Raw genomic sequence first — 15,172 nt, 5'->3', positions numbered from 1 at the left:
ATTGTAAATAAATGACACACAGATATAGTCAATTCTTAACTTTTCATATTCCAGATAGTAGTCTTTTTATACCTTCATTTTGTTTAACATTCTCTAAACTAAACTGCTCCAGGAGTCTATTAGATAGACACAATGCATGCCTGCTTAATAAAATTAATTTCACAACATCTCTTTATTTGTGAAGTTGTATATTTGTTTTGTGATTATTTATTTTGGGAAATATGTATATATATATTATATAATTTGTATAAACACACACACCATCTATACATCAGAGGTTTTTTTTTATTTCCTCTTTGGAATTTACATTTTAACCTAATTATTATTTTATTTCCCTCAAATTAACTTGAATATTCTCCTTTTGAAATTTCTGTAGCATGCAGGAGAAAGTGAAGAAAAATGGGAAGTTGGTAAAACAAGAACTAAAGGACCGTGAAGCAGTAGAGACCAGGATTCATTCAGTGAAGTCTTGGATTCAGGAAACAAAAGAATATTTGGTGAATCCTACAATAGAAATAGATGCTCAGCTCGAAGAATTGAAGGTACAAAAGATTTTGTTTTATACCTCTTCTGAATTTCAGACATAATTTTTGTGACACAATACATCTGTGAAAACTGTAAATGGAACCATTTCATAAAATTGTAGGACAAATAGAATTTAGTAGTTGTTTTAGTTAAATTAGTTGAATATGTTATAATATTAAAGAGACTGAAACTGAGAACTAGAAAAATAAAAGAAGGAAAACCCTCCAATTTCTAAATCAGCTATTGCTTTTAAATATTTTGGAGTACCAGAATTCCTACCAGGTTTTTGCTTCAATCTTAGCATGTCTACAAAATGACCCCAAAAAGTAACTGGTATTTTTGGAAGGACAAATATATCTAATATGGATTATGATACTATTGACTAATGTAGGGAAATTCTTAGCTTCACAATGTGTATTCTTATTTGATATGAATTAAAATACTAAATATGGATCATAAAGGGTATCACTGCTTCACAACATACAAACTTAACAATAATTGGCTTTATATGATAAAAATAGATTCCTTAACAATAAACCTAAATATATAACCATATCCAGATGCAATAGATTATAATTGACATTCATCTTAAGTTAAGTGAGGGAACATGAAACACTTTTTTTTTTCTTTCCGATGTCAACAGAATGAGGATAAGGTTCAAAAACAGCATCTGCAAAGGTAGCCCTCTACATTCTTTCATGGGTATAAAAAATGGAAAGGGCTTTAACAGCTCCCCAAAAGCTACCAATATCACCCCTAGTCAAAACAGAAGAGAGTAAACTCACTCCTTCTGGAGCAAGCAGGAGAAAAGAAATAAGAACAAAGCTCCCAGGCTCTTGCCCTTCAGTGAAAACCAGAAAACAAAGTCAATGACTAAAATTAGAAACTATGCCTCCTATTTCTGGACATTCTCCTTTATAACCTCCCACTGACTTCTCATCTCTACCTGTGAGAATGAGGCAGTGTTTATCCTTTGATGGAAGAGTCATTAAGAAGAAGCCAGCTTGGAAAAAAAGGGGAGTTGGCACCTGTTAAGGGATTCCTTATGAAGAATTATTTCCCTCATGATAGTTATCCAAATTACATTCCTGATTGGAAGCTCACCTCTCTATGACTAACTAGAGAATATCCATATTTTGGCAAGAGCCACTTGGGGGAAAGAAGAGTTTATTTTTTTTTTGCCATCTTCTCATCATTAAAACAGCCAGAAGGTGGCAAATGTATAGGAGTACATTACTAATAATGGAAGGAAACTAGAATGTAATACCTGAGCATATAGGTATCAGGGATGACAGCATTACAAAGGAAAGTGACAAGCCCTCTCAGTAATTTAATGAAAACATACCACATTACCTGATACAGAAGGAGTTGAGATAACTCCTGATGGTATATTGATTGTCAATATTCTGTGCAAATATGGACACAAGCTAGAATTTTACATAGTTCTATCTTTTTTTTTTGTATTCAAATACTTTAAGGTAGAGTACACAAGCCATTTCTATTACTCACGATTAAGTTTTCTCTTTATATCATAAGACAATCAGAAATTATTTTATTTTGGTCTTGTTTTTAGGGTCTCCAGGCTGAAGCAACTACTCATCACCAGGCCATTGAGAAAATAACTGAAGAACAGAAAAATAAATACCTGGGTCTCTATACCATATTACCATCTGAGCTCTCTCTTCAGTTAGCTGAAATAGCACTAGACATAGGGACTATACATGAACAGGTAAAGGCTTTCTACTTCTTTTTAAACTGTTTTAAAAATTAGTACCATTAAAGCAAAAACCTCTATTAGCTTCTATGATAATTTAAAATCATTGAGCTTTGCTTCAAGTTTTAGAAAATATTAACGCATATATTATATATCTTGATTTTGTAAAGGGGCCTAATTTATATAAATTGCATTAGACATTAATATAGCAGGACTCTGTTGCTGGATATTGCCTTCACAGTGGCAATGAACAACACAGGAGTCTCCAAAAGTTAACAACATATTGTCAAATTTATAATCTTTGAGAATTGCTGTGGCCCAAAAACTCATCACCCTGTAGACAAAATGGTGATGAGAGTTTCCAAATTGAGCTTATTCTTAAATGATAGATATACCTGATAGAGTTTGTGCTCTATGAGCTTAGGCTTTGTGAGTCCAAAGTTATCTTCACGCTGCAATTGGATCTGGAAATGGAAATTCATCAATATTTATATATATGCAAATATATATAATATATATACATATGTAACATCAAAAATAATAATATTATATATTATTATATAATATATATATATATATTATTATTGGATCTGGAAATGGAAATTCATCAATATTTATATATATGCAAATATATATAATATATATACATATGTAACATCAAAAATAATAATATAATATATTATTATATAATATATATATAATATTATATAATAATATAATAATAATATATAATATTATATATCATTTATTGGATGCTAACTATAATAAAATTTAATTCAGTGATTTGGATGACCAAAGTATGATAAAGACTGTCCAAATAAAATTTATCTAATTCCATCATTTTTTTAGATAAATTTTTCTTTGTCTTTAGACTTTAAATGAAATTAAGTAATAAACAAATCTTTAAAATCCTTAGGATCACAATTCTTTATACTGAAAATCACATTTAAAAATAAAAGTATGTAAAATTGATTTGAATACATGAGTTAGCCATTTATTATGCATCTTCTCTAGCATGTGAAAGGCACAGCTAGATGCAAGGAATTTAAAGATGAAAGAAATTTCAGTTTTTTTTCTTTTTTAAACTGTTGCTGTTATTGCATAAATTTGTTCTCCTAGTTCTTAAGACTTCACTCACATGTACATTTCATACAAGTCTTCCCAGGTTTCTCTGAAACTGTTCCCTTCATCATTTCTTAGCACTCATTCATATTCTATTATCTTCATATGCCATAATTTGTTCAGGCATTCTGCAATTAGTGGCCAATCCCTTAGTTTCTAATTGTTTGAAACCACAAAAAGAGACTCTATAAATATTTTTTGTAAATATGATCCATTTTCTTCTTTTTTGATCTTTTAGAGATTTAAAATAAGAATTCAAGAGCCAGGGATACGGAAGCAGTGTATTCTAGGCATGCATGGAGTGGTTCACACATGCAACAGAGATGAAATACAGAGCCCTTATAAGGGACAGTAAGATGGACAATTTGATTGGACTATAAAAAGTGTGAATATAATAAGACTGGGACAGTATGTCAGATCTATTCGAAACAGTTTTAAATGCCAGACAAAAGGTTTTTCATTGATATTGGAGTTAGACGCTTACTAGCTGGTGAACTTGAGCAAGTCATTTAACCTCTTTTTGTCTCAGTTTCCTCAAATGTATGTAATTCAGGAATAATAATCACACCTGCCTCCCCAGGGTTGTTGTGGCAATTTTTGGGTAAATGGCATAATAAACAGTGAGGATGTAATATAGACTCTGAAATTATGTTCCTGAATAATGTTTTTCTTAAAAGAAATAGGAAAGTTGAGATGAGGGAAAGAGGAGTATTGATTCAGATACACTGAAATACCCATTAAAAATGAAATTAAAACCTCCAATAAATTTCTAAAGTGATTAGTCACCAGACAGACCAGCAATTAGAATAGAAACTAGGATCTTGAGAATCATCTACATAGAGAAGATACATTGGACCCTCCTGGCTGATGAAACCAAGAATGAGAACAAAAGAGCAGAGATAAGAAAAGAGGTGCCAGAACAGACCCTTGGATACAATCACATTTAGGGGGTATTACATGATTGATGACATTGCAAAAAAAAACTGGGGAACAGTCAAATAGATGTGAGAAAAGCAAGAGAGAACTGTGAAATGAAAACCCAGAAATGAGGGTGTACAGAAAGGAAAAAGTGGTCAACAATGTTAGATGTTTAGATGAGATAAAAAGGGAAGAAGATTGAAAAAACATCATAGGATTCAGCAATTATAAGGTCTTTAGTAATTTTTGGAGAGACTAAATTCAGTTGAGTTATGAGGTCATGATTCAGACTTCAAGGGGTTGAGAAGTAAAAGGAGAACAATTAGAAATAAGTTTATACAAGTTTTTTCCCTCTAATATTTTGACTCTAAAGCAGATTAAATGTAGGGCAATAGTACAAGGAAATGATAAGCTAAATGAGAAAATTTTAAGGATGAGGAGGCCTGAATCTTTAGTAGACAACCAAAAATGAGCTAGTAAATAGAAATTAGAGAGAAAAAATAATAATAGATTGATCTAATGGAGGGTACTAAGATGGATTGAACTAAGGATGTAACAATATAGTTATCCTTAGAAGTCCTACTTATTCATCAAAGATTGGAATAAAGGAAGAGAGAATGGGAGTGATATCATTGACTTTTTCTATGTAGAAGAGGAAAGAAGAGGAATCTCATTGCAAGTGCGCTATATTCAAAATAAATTATAGATCCTCTGCTCTGAAAGTAAGGAAAGGATAGTGTGAGAGGCTTAATGACAAAAGAGAAGGCTCAGAAGAGTTAGTGTGGAAGATTTGATAGTTTGAACTAAAGGATAGTCATTGGATTTATTTTTTGCAGTGGAGGCCTATATGATTAGATAGCATATTTATAATTTATTATTGCTGTATGTGACATGAAGTGAAGGAATAGATAATGAAGGTTGAAGATGTTGATATAACAGGAAATCATAGTATTTGAGGGAACATTGAAATTGCATTTTGAAATCCTCTAATATAATGGTGGGAATTGTGATACAGATGCAAATGGTGTGCCAGGCATTGATCTTCTTGAGAATTTAGCAAAAATGAAGGATGGACTATGGAAAGATAATTGTCAAAAGGATGTAGATTGGATAATATATAGAGTGATGCTCAAAGGTTAAGTTGCTAAGTGATTATTACAGAGGGAGGAACTTCAACTAACAATGAGTCACAAAGAGAATACTGATTCCTCTTCTAGATGCAGTGATTGAGGTGTGTCAAGTTCAGAAAATTACTGAACAGCTTGGAATTTTCAATTAAGTTCAATAAAAATTTATTAAATGTTCACTATGTGTCAGGCTCTATACTAATCACAGGGGATACAAATAATAAAAAAAAGAAAGACAATCCTTGTCCTCAAAGAATTTGCAGTCTAACGGGGGAAAGGAACACATAAAAGGAAACTGGAAAGGAGTGGGGAGAAAGGACACCAAGAGGTACCTGGCTTAGGGACCTCTTGTCCCAGAGAGTTCAAACCAAGAAGAACTGCAAATAAAATATGGAGACAATACAGAGTACATGAAAGGGAAATAAGGGAAGAATGGGAGTTCAAAAACAGTTTTGAAAGGACTAAAATGCCAACTTTTATAGTTTATATTTTAAATTAGGGACTGTTGAGCTACAAAAGGATTCTGAATGGGATAAGATTTATATATATATATATATATATATATATATATATATATATATACATATTTTGACAATTATGTCAGTGATGAATTAGAAAGGGAAAAGACTAGAGGCAGATTCTAGCTAGGAGTCTACACAATGACTACCCAGATGAGAAGTGATGAGTTCTTGAATTTGGGAGAAAAAAGGATTTCATTTAATATTGTGCTAGTAGAATTGAGAATTGTCAGTTAACTTTCTATGTTAGTGGTAAGGAAGATTGAGACTTACAACACTAAGTCATCAAACATTTAAGAGATTATGTGCCACATATTATGTTAGGCACTGGCATATTCTTATTTTTTTTGACATTTTTTAATTGGTCAATTTCAAACATTCCTTGGTTACAAAAATCATTTTCTTTTCCTCCCACTCCTCTCCACACCCCTCCCATAACCGAAGCAGAATTCCATTGGGTATTACATGTGTCCTTGATCAGAACCCATTTCCATGTGTTGGTGTTTGCACTAGGATGTTCATTTAGAGTCTACATCCCCAATCATATTCCCCTCGACTCATGTAATGAAGCAGTTGTTTTTCTTTGGTGTTTTTACTCCCACAGTGTGTCCTCTGAATGAGGATAGTGGTTTTTCTCATAGACCCCTCCAAGTTGTTCAGGATCATTGTATTGCCATTAATGGAGAAGTCCAGTACATTCAATTGTACCACAATGTATCAATCTCTGTGTACAATGTTCTCCTGGTTCTGCCTCTTTTGCTCTGCATCACTTCCTGGAGGGTGTTCCAGTTCCCATGGAATTCCTCCACTTTATTATTCCTTTGAGCACAATAGTATTCCATCACCAACATGTACCACAATTTGTTCAGCCATTCCCAAATTGAAGAGCATCCTCTCATTTTCCAATTTTTTGCCACCACAAAGAGCGCAACTATGAATATTCTTGTACAAGTCTTTTTCCTTATTATCTCTTTGGGGTACAAACCCAGCAGTGCTATAGCTGGATCAAAGGGCAGACAGTCTTTTATCACCCTTTGGGCATAGTTCCAAATTGCCCTCCAGAATGGTTGGATCAATTCACAACTCCACCAACAATGGATTAATGTCCCAACTTTGCCAGCATTCATTATTTTCCTTTGCTGCCATGTTAACCAATCTGCTAGGTATGAGATGATAGCTCAGTTATTTTGATTTGCATCTCTCTGATTATAAGAGATGTAGAACACTTTTTCATGTGCTTATTAATGGTTTTGATTTCTTTGACTAAAAATTACCTATTCATGTCCCTTGCCCATTTATCAATTGGAGAATGGCTTGATTTTTTGTACAATTGATTTAGCTCTTTGTAAACTTGAGTAATTAGACCTTTGTTAGAGGTTTTTGTTATGAAGATTGTTTCCCAGTTTGTTATTTCCCTTCTAATTTTGGTTACATTGGTTTTGTTTGTACAAAACCTTTTTAATTTGATGTAGTCAAAATTATTTAATTTACATTTTGTGACTCTTTCTAAGTCTTGCTTGGTTTTGAAATCTTTCCCTTCCCAAAGGTCTGATATGTATACTATTCTGTGTTCACATAATTTACTTATAGTTTCATTCTTTATGTTCAGGTCATTCACCCATTCTGAGTTCATATTGGTGTAGAGAGTGAGGTGTTGATGCAAGCCTAATCTCTCCCACACTGTCTTCCAGTTTTCCCAGCAGTTTTTGTCAAATAGTGTTTTTTTTTCCCAAAAGCAGGGGTCTTTGGGTTTGTCATAAACTGTCTTTCTGAGGTCACTTACCCAAAGTCTATTCCACTGATCCTCCTTTCTGTCTCTTAGCCAGTACCAAATTGTTTTGATGACCACTGCTTTATAGTGTAGTTTGAGATCTGGTATTGCAAGGCCACCTTCCTTTGCATTTTTTTTTCATTATTTCCCTGGATATCCTTGACCATTTGTTCTTCCAAATGAACTTTGTTATTTTTTTCTTATTCAGGAAATAAGTTTTTTGGTAATTCAATTGGTATGGCACTAAATAAATAGATAAGTTTGGGTAGGATGGTCATTTTTATTATGCTAGCTTGTCCTACCCATGAGCAGTTAATGTTTTTCCAGTTGTTCAGATCTAGTTTTAGTTGTCTGGAAAGTGTTTTGAAGTTGTGTTCAAATACTTCCTGTGTTTGTCTTGGCAAATAGATTCCTGAGTATTTTATATTGTCTAGGGTGATTTTAAATGGAATTTCTCTTTCTAATTCCTGCTGCTGAGATATATAGAAATTCTGATGACTGATGTGGGTTTATTTTGTATCCTGCAACTTTGCTAAAGCTGTTGATTATTTCCATTAGCTTTTTAGTGGATTCTCTAGGACTCTTTAAGCAGATCATCATATCATCCACAAAGAGTGATAGTTTTGTCTCTTCATTGCCAATTTTAATACTTTCAATTTCTTTTCCTCCTCTAATTGCTACTGCTAGTGTTTCTAGTAAAATGTTAAATAATAGTGATGATAATGGGCATCCTTGTTTCACTCCTGATCTTATTGGGAATGCATCTAGTTTATCCCCATTGCAGATGATGTTGACTGATAGCTTTAGATAAATACTGTTTATTATTTTTAGGAAAGACCCTTCTATTCCTATACTTTCTAGTGTTTTCAATAGGAATATGTTGTTTTTTGTCAAAGGCTTTTTCTTCATCTATTGAGATAATCATGTGATTTTTGTTGGTTTTCTTGTTGATATGGTCAATTATGTGGATTGTTTTCCTGATATTGAACTATCCTTGTATTCCTGGTATAAATCCCACCTATCATAGTGAATATCCCTCCTGATAACTTGCTGGAGTTTTTTTTACTAGTATCCTATTTAAAATTTTTGCATCTATGTTCATTAAAGAGATTGTTCTGTAGTTTTATATCTACATTTTTGACCTGCCTGGCTTTGGAATCAGTGCCATATTTGTGTCATAAAAGTAATTTGGTAGAACTTCCCCTTTGCTTATTATGTCAAGTAGTTTGTATCATATTGGGATTAGCAGTTCCTTGACTGTTTGATAGAATTCACTTGTAAATCCATCAGGCCCTGGGGATTTTTTCTTAGGGAGTTCTTTGATGGACTGTTCAATTTCTTTTTCTGATATGGGATTATTTAAGACTTCTATTTCTTCTTCTGTTAATCTAGGCAGTTTACATTTTTGTAAATATTCATCCATATCACCTAGATTGCCATATTTATTGCCATATAATTGGGCAAAATAGTTTTTAATGATTGCCTTAATTTCCTCTTGATTGGAGGTGAGTTTTCCCTTTCCATCTATGATACTATTAATTTGGTTTTCTTCTTTCCTTTTTTTATTAGATTGATGAGTACTTTGTCTATTTTGTATGTTTTTTCAAAATACCAGCTTCTAGCCTTATTTATTAGTTCAATAGTTCTATAATTTTCTATTTTATCAATTTCTCCCTTAATTTTTAGGATCTCTAATTTGGTTTTCTTCTGGGGGGTTTTAATTTGTTTGCTTTCAAGTTTTTTGATTTATATGTCCAATTCAGTGACCTCTGCCCTCCCTAATTTGTTAATATATGAACTCAAGGATATAAATTTTCCCTTGAGTACTGCTTTGACTTTGAAAGGATGTCTCATCATTGTCATTTTCTTCAATGAAATTATTGTTTCTATGATTTGTTCTCTAACTAACTGATTTTGGAGAATCATATTATTTAATTTCCAATTCATTTTTGATTTGGCTCTCCATGTACCCTTACTGATCATTATTTTTATTGCCTTATGATCTGAAAATGTTGCATTTATTATTTCTGCTTTTCTGCATTTGTATGCCATGTTTTTATGATTTAGTATATGGTCAATTTTTGTGAATGTACCATGTACTGCTGAAACAGTTTTTTCCTTTTTTGTCCCTATTTATTTTTCTCCATATATCTCTTAATTCTAATTTTTCTAAGATTTCATTCACATCTTTTATCTCTTTCTCATTTATTTTTTGATTTGATTTATTTAAATTTGATAGTGGTAGTTCAGGTCTCCCACTAGTATCGTTTTACTATCTATTTCCTCCTTCAATTCTACTAGTTTCTCCTTTAGAAATTTCAATGCTATACCATTTGGTGCATACATATTGATTAGTGGTATTTCCTTACTGTCCATACTCCCTTTTATCAGGATGTATTTACCTTCCCTATCCCTTTTAATCAGGTCTATTTTTACTTTGTCTTTGTCTGATATCATGATTGCAACTCCTACCTTCTTTCTATTAGTTAAGACCCAATAGGTCTTGTTCCAACCTTTAATTCTGACCTTGAGAGTATTTACCCACCTCAGGTGTGTTTCTTGTAGACAACATATGGTAGGATTTTGGATTCTATTCCATTCTCCTATTTGTCTATGGGTGAGTTCATCCCATTCATGTTCAAAGTTATGATTGTCACTTGTGAGTTCCCTAGCATTTTGATATCCTCTCCTAGTTCCATCTATTCTTCTTTTGCTATATCCTATAAAGCCAATCAATCCCCCTCATCTCCTCCCTTAATATGCTTCCCTTTCTAGTCCCTCCCTTGTTGTTCCCTTCTTTTTTTAATTTAGGGTCTGTTAAGTTCCCTCCCCTTTCTCCTTCCCTCTCTTTTAGTACTCCCTCTCCCCTAACCTCCTTAGTTTTCCCTTCTCACTTACCTCTGTAGGATAAGATAGAATTCAAAATCCCAATGGATCTAGATGCTCTTTCCTCTCAGAATTGATTTCACTGAGAGTAATGTTAAGTATTACCTATTAGCACTCTCTTCTTCCCCTTCCCATGTGTATCTTTGTGTGAAACAAATTATCCTATTTGTTTTATTTCTTCAAGTATCTCTTGGTACCATCTTTGATCCTCCCCACCCTTTTTCTTTCTTTTTTTTTTGCATATCATCTTGTAGCCCTTAATGTCCCAATCTTTTCCTTTGAGTGATTCTTCTAATTACTATAATAATGAATACAATTTTTGAGAGTTACAAATAACATTTTCCCCATATATTAATATATATAATTTGATCTAATTGTAGTCCTTAAAGAAGAGAGTTTGAATGAAAAAAAAAACAACCTTTTTCTCCTTTTCCCTCTCTTTCTTTACTTTTTCATGTTTCTCTTGATTTTTGTGTTTGGATATCAAACTTTCCACTTAGTTCTGGTCTTTTCTTTACAAATACTTGGAAATCTTCTATTTTGTTGAATGTCTATACTTTCCCCTGGAAGTATATAGTCAGTTTTGATTGATAGGTGATTCCTGGTTGAAGACCCAGTTCTCTTGCCTTTCTGAATATCACACTCCAGGCCTTGTGGTCCCTTAGAATGGAGGCTGCCAGGTCTTTTGTGATCCTAATTGGTGCTCGTTGATATCTGAATTGTCTCTTTTTTGGCTTCTTGTAGGATTTTCTCTTTAACTTGAAAGCTCTGGAATTTAGCAATTGCATTCCTGGGAGTTGTCTTTTGGTTGTTTAGTGGAGAGGATGTTCTATGAACTCTTTCAATGTCTATTTTGCCCCCTTGTTCAAGAACATCAGGGCAGTTTTCTTGGATGATTTCTTGTAGTATGATGTCAAGATTTCTGTTTATTTCTAGCTTTTCAGGTAGACCAATGATTTTCAAATTGTCTCATAGTGAACTGTTTTCCTGATCTGTCACGTTGTCAGTGAGATATTTTGTTTTCTTCTATTTTGTCAGTCTTTTGACTTTACTTTATCAATTATTGCTGTTTTGCAAGATCATTGGTTTCCAGTTGTTCAATTCTGGTCCTTAAGGCCTGGTTTTCTATTATAATCTTTTGATTATCTGCTTTAATTTTTTTGTTTTCTGCTATAATTTTGTTGGTTTTCTCTTTGAACCATTTCTTACTTCTCTTGCCAGAAGGCTTCCATCTTTTTGATAAGCTCCAATTTAAATTCTTCCAGAGCTTGTGGACAATTTTCATTTTTTGGGAAGGTTTGGGGTTTATTTGAATTTCCTCCTGTATTTCCTCTGTAGCCTGAGTTTTTCCTCTATAAAAATTTTTGAGGGTCACTGACTTTTTTTGTGTGTTTCTTGGAAGATGTTTGCCCCTGGGCAGAATTTGCCATCACTGTGGAGGTTTTACCTTCCCTTTTTAGTTAGAAATCTGAGTGAGCTGGGCTGGTTCTCTGTGTATGGAGTTAAGGAGCAAAGATTTTGCCTGAGGCAAGCTCTCGAATCTCCGCAGCCGCTGTTGTTCACAGCTCTTCTCTGTGGGAGTGCCTACAGTCTGGGCTCCCCCGCCTGATGAGATTTCAGGTGTAGCTGCTCCCATGTAAGAGTTAAAATAGTTGAGGCCATAAACTGTAATAATTAAAATAGTGGAAGACTTAAATTGTAGTAGATATAAGAGTGGATGAGTAAATTGTGACCGCAGAAAATATGTTTTCACTACAGTTTCTTGTTTTTAAATCAATATATAAGGTGGTCACCAGGGAAATATTCCCAATTATTCAATAAACCCAAGTCAGCTGGGTTTTATAGAGTTTTTAATTAATACAAATGAGGAATTAAGAAAGAGAGAGAGAGAGAGAGAGAGAGAGAGAGAGAGAGAGAGAGAGAGAGAGAGAGAGAGAGAAAGGGGAATAATGAGAAAAGGATAGGCCGGCCCCCAGGGCAGCCCTGGCCAACCCAGGCCTAAGCCCTAAAAGAAAGATCAGTCAGTCCTTAATCACTCACCACAAGATCTATCTAAGCAAGGATTCTAGTGACACTAGGCTAGCTTCATTTCAGCTGAATCCACCAGCTCAATCCTGAATCTGCATGTCCATGTAAATGAATCTGAGCTCCTATTTAAAGGGAATTTTCTCCTATGTCACCTCCCATAAGTTCTCACATCTACCAATCACAGTAGACGTTTTTCAAAGGACAGACCATTCTTAGTTTACACCTGAGTAGACCAATATTTTGAGTAATTCACACCTGAGTAGACTAGAATCTCTGAGTAAGTTTTCACCTCTTTGCTCCTTGTAAGTTCATAAGTTACCTGACCTTTATAGGTCCTTAGCACCCCTTTGTATTAGTTCTAAAAATAGGCACAACTTAAGAACTTTTTGCCTTATTATAAGTATGGGTTTAAGTACTTTTCATTGTTCAGCAAGGAGTTTACAACTGTATCTTCCCCTAAGGCATGCTTAAGTATGGTGAAGTAGAGTTCTCACATTCCTGATCTAAGTGCCTTCACTGCCCAAATGGGGAATGGGCTTAACCCAACCTTATGAAGTAGGGTCTGAGAATTTTTTTAAGGTTTACAATCCTAACCTTATGAAGTAGAGTATGAGAATTTTTAAGGTTCACACTCAGGGGTAGGTCTTTGGTGGTCTTAGTTAGCTCCCAAGGACCTAGAGGTGCCCCTTGCTCAGTCTAGAGGTGCCCCTTGCTCACTCGCTGATTCTGGTGCGTTCTGGCTCAGACTCTGTTTCTGTAGGTGGGGTGGGGAGGGTAGATCAGCTCACATTTGGGTGGGAATTTTTTCACCCCCTTCTAGTGTGGAAATGCCCAAATTCCACGTACCTTCAATGCTGCTCCCTGCTGTAAAGTCCCTCCGTTCTCATGAGAATGGATTTTTTGGTCTTTTGAGGTAGTCTATATCAGTGGGTGCTGGGGAGAGGAAGCATCCCACATCTAGACTGCCACAATGCTTACCCGGAAATGGCATATTCTTTTTTAATTCAGGTGAGAGTTGTAATACCTTAATTGTCAAGAAAAGTAAGGTGTTAAGCTTGATTAATCAATTAAGTGAGTAGAGTTGCAGAATTTGTTGCTGTGAAAAGAGGGATCCTACTATAATTCATTTGACTTAAGATCATTAGTTCAGAGTTTTAATGACTACTTCATTTAGGGAGTAGCCTCAATATATCTATTCAATAATTATTAGTTGATACTAATAATTATTGTGGTTACTTTTGAATCTTTAGATCCAAGCCAAAGAAAAAGAAGCCCAGAGGAGCAAAGCAATGAATCAGGAATTCAGCCAAAAAATTCAGAGAATAGCAAAAGAACTTACAACTATTTTGACCAAGCTAAAAGTAAAGACAAATGATTTAGCACAAGCTAAAATTGACCAGAAGGTAAGTAAAGAAGAACAAGACCCAGAAATGGACTACTTAAAACAGAGACTTAAAGAATGAAAATAAAATTAGGGGAGGAGGATGATTGTTTTGATATTATAGGAAAGCACCAGAAATCCTTCAGGAGATAAATAATTTTGTTGGGAAATTTGGCATGGTACAATTATTAATTTTGAAGGAATATGCTAAGAAAGAAAGGTTTAAGTTAAATTAATTTATGTGAAAGAAATTTAGGAATCTATGTGGAAGATTAAGAATTTTAACAGATTCCAAAGTAGAAATCATTATGATTTTTTAACTTCATGTCCCTTATTTCATTGTCTTAGAAATGAATATAATTCTTTAAGGTAACAAACTATTGTGAAGAACTAAAATTTAATCCTATCCATAATACTTGTCTCTCCTACTTCCAGTGGTACTGACTTGGATAACAACAGCATGTTAGCCAGTTGGTACCTTCAGAGAGCAGACAATGAAATTAGCATAACTTTTTACTTCAACTCTGAGCAAATTTGAATTTTAACTTCTTGGTTTTAAAAATAAACAGAATGTGGTTTAGGATTTGGGGAGTTGTTACTCACTGATTCATCTCGGGTGGAGCAAAAAAGGAGAGAAAGGAAAATATTACCCACCTCACTCAGGCTCAGAGGAAATAAACATCAAGATGATCCCAGAGCTATTCTGTCTTTCCAGCCAGAAAAGTTGAAATAAACCAAAGTATCACTATTCCTAAACTGTATACCTAATGTAAATGCAATTTTAAAACCACAATCCTTTTGAATCTGGAAAACTTGGAGGGATGGATTTTTCAGAAGTATACTGTTTTCTGACTTTTAGGCCCTTGGAGAGGAATTAGATGGTTGTAATATAAAGCTAATGAAACTAGATGCAGCTGTACAAGATTTCACTGAGCAGAATAGCCAACTGGCTAAGCAACTGGCCAAGAGGATTGGTAAACTGACTGAGCTTCACCAGCAGACCATTAGGCAGGCTGAATACAGGCTCTCCAAACTCAATCAGGTAGGTTTTCAAATGTACCAAACAGTATCTCTTTAGGCAAGCCCTTCCAAGTTTCTCTTTTCCTTTTCTTTTTAAAGATAACAGTACTAATTGTAATTTTTCATATAAGACTTACTATAGAAGTATTCTTATTAAATTTT

General features: G+C 34.0%; 1 protein-coding gene across 19 annotated transcripts in view; it reads left to right on the top strand.

The window, feature by feature from the left end:
• The window catches only part of SYNE1 (spectrin repeat containing nuclear envelope protein 1), a 569,990-nt gene that overhangs the window by 367,932 nt on the left and 186,886 nt on the right, over nucleotides 1–15,172 (top strand). For all 19 annotated transcript variants that reach the window (XM_016428964.2, XM_056818948.1, XM_056818954.1 and 16 more), the window contains 4 exons: nucleotides 377–542; nucleotides 2,099–2,254; nucleotides 13,860–14,012; nucleotides 14,850–15,032. In XM_016428964.2, coding sequence (XP_016284450.1) covers nucleotides 377–542; nucleotides 2,099–2,254; nucleotides 13,860–14,012; nucleotides 14,850–15,032 — 658 coding nt within the window. The remainder of the gene's footprint in view (nucleotides 1–376; nucleotides 543–2,098; nucleotides 2,255–13,859; nucleotides 14,013–14,849; nucleotides 15,033–15,172) is intronic.

Source organism: Monodelphis domestica, chromosome 2 (genome assembly GCF_027887165.1).
Source record: "Monodelphis domestica isolate mMonDom1 chromosome 2, mMonDom1.pri, whole genome shotgun sequence".
Classification (NCBI taxonomy): Eukaryota; Metazoa; Chordata; class Mammalia; order Didelphimorphia; family Didelphidae; genus Monodelphis; species Monodelphis domestica.
The sequence above is the reverse complement of the archived record's forward strand: the minus strand, read 5'-3'. Positions and strand labels throughout refer to the sequence as shown.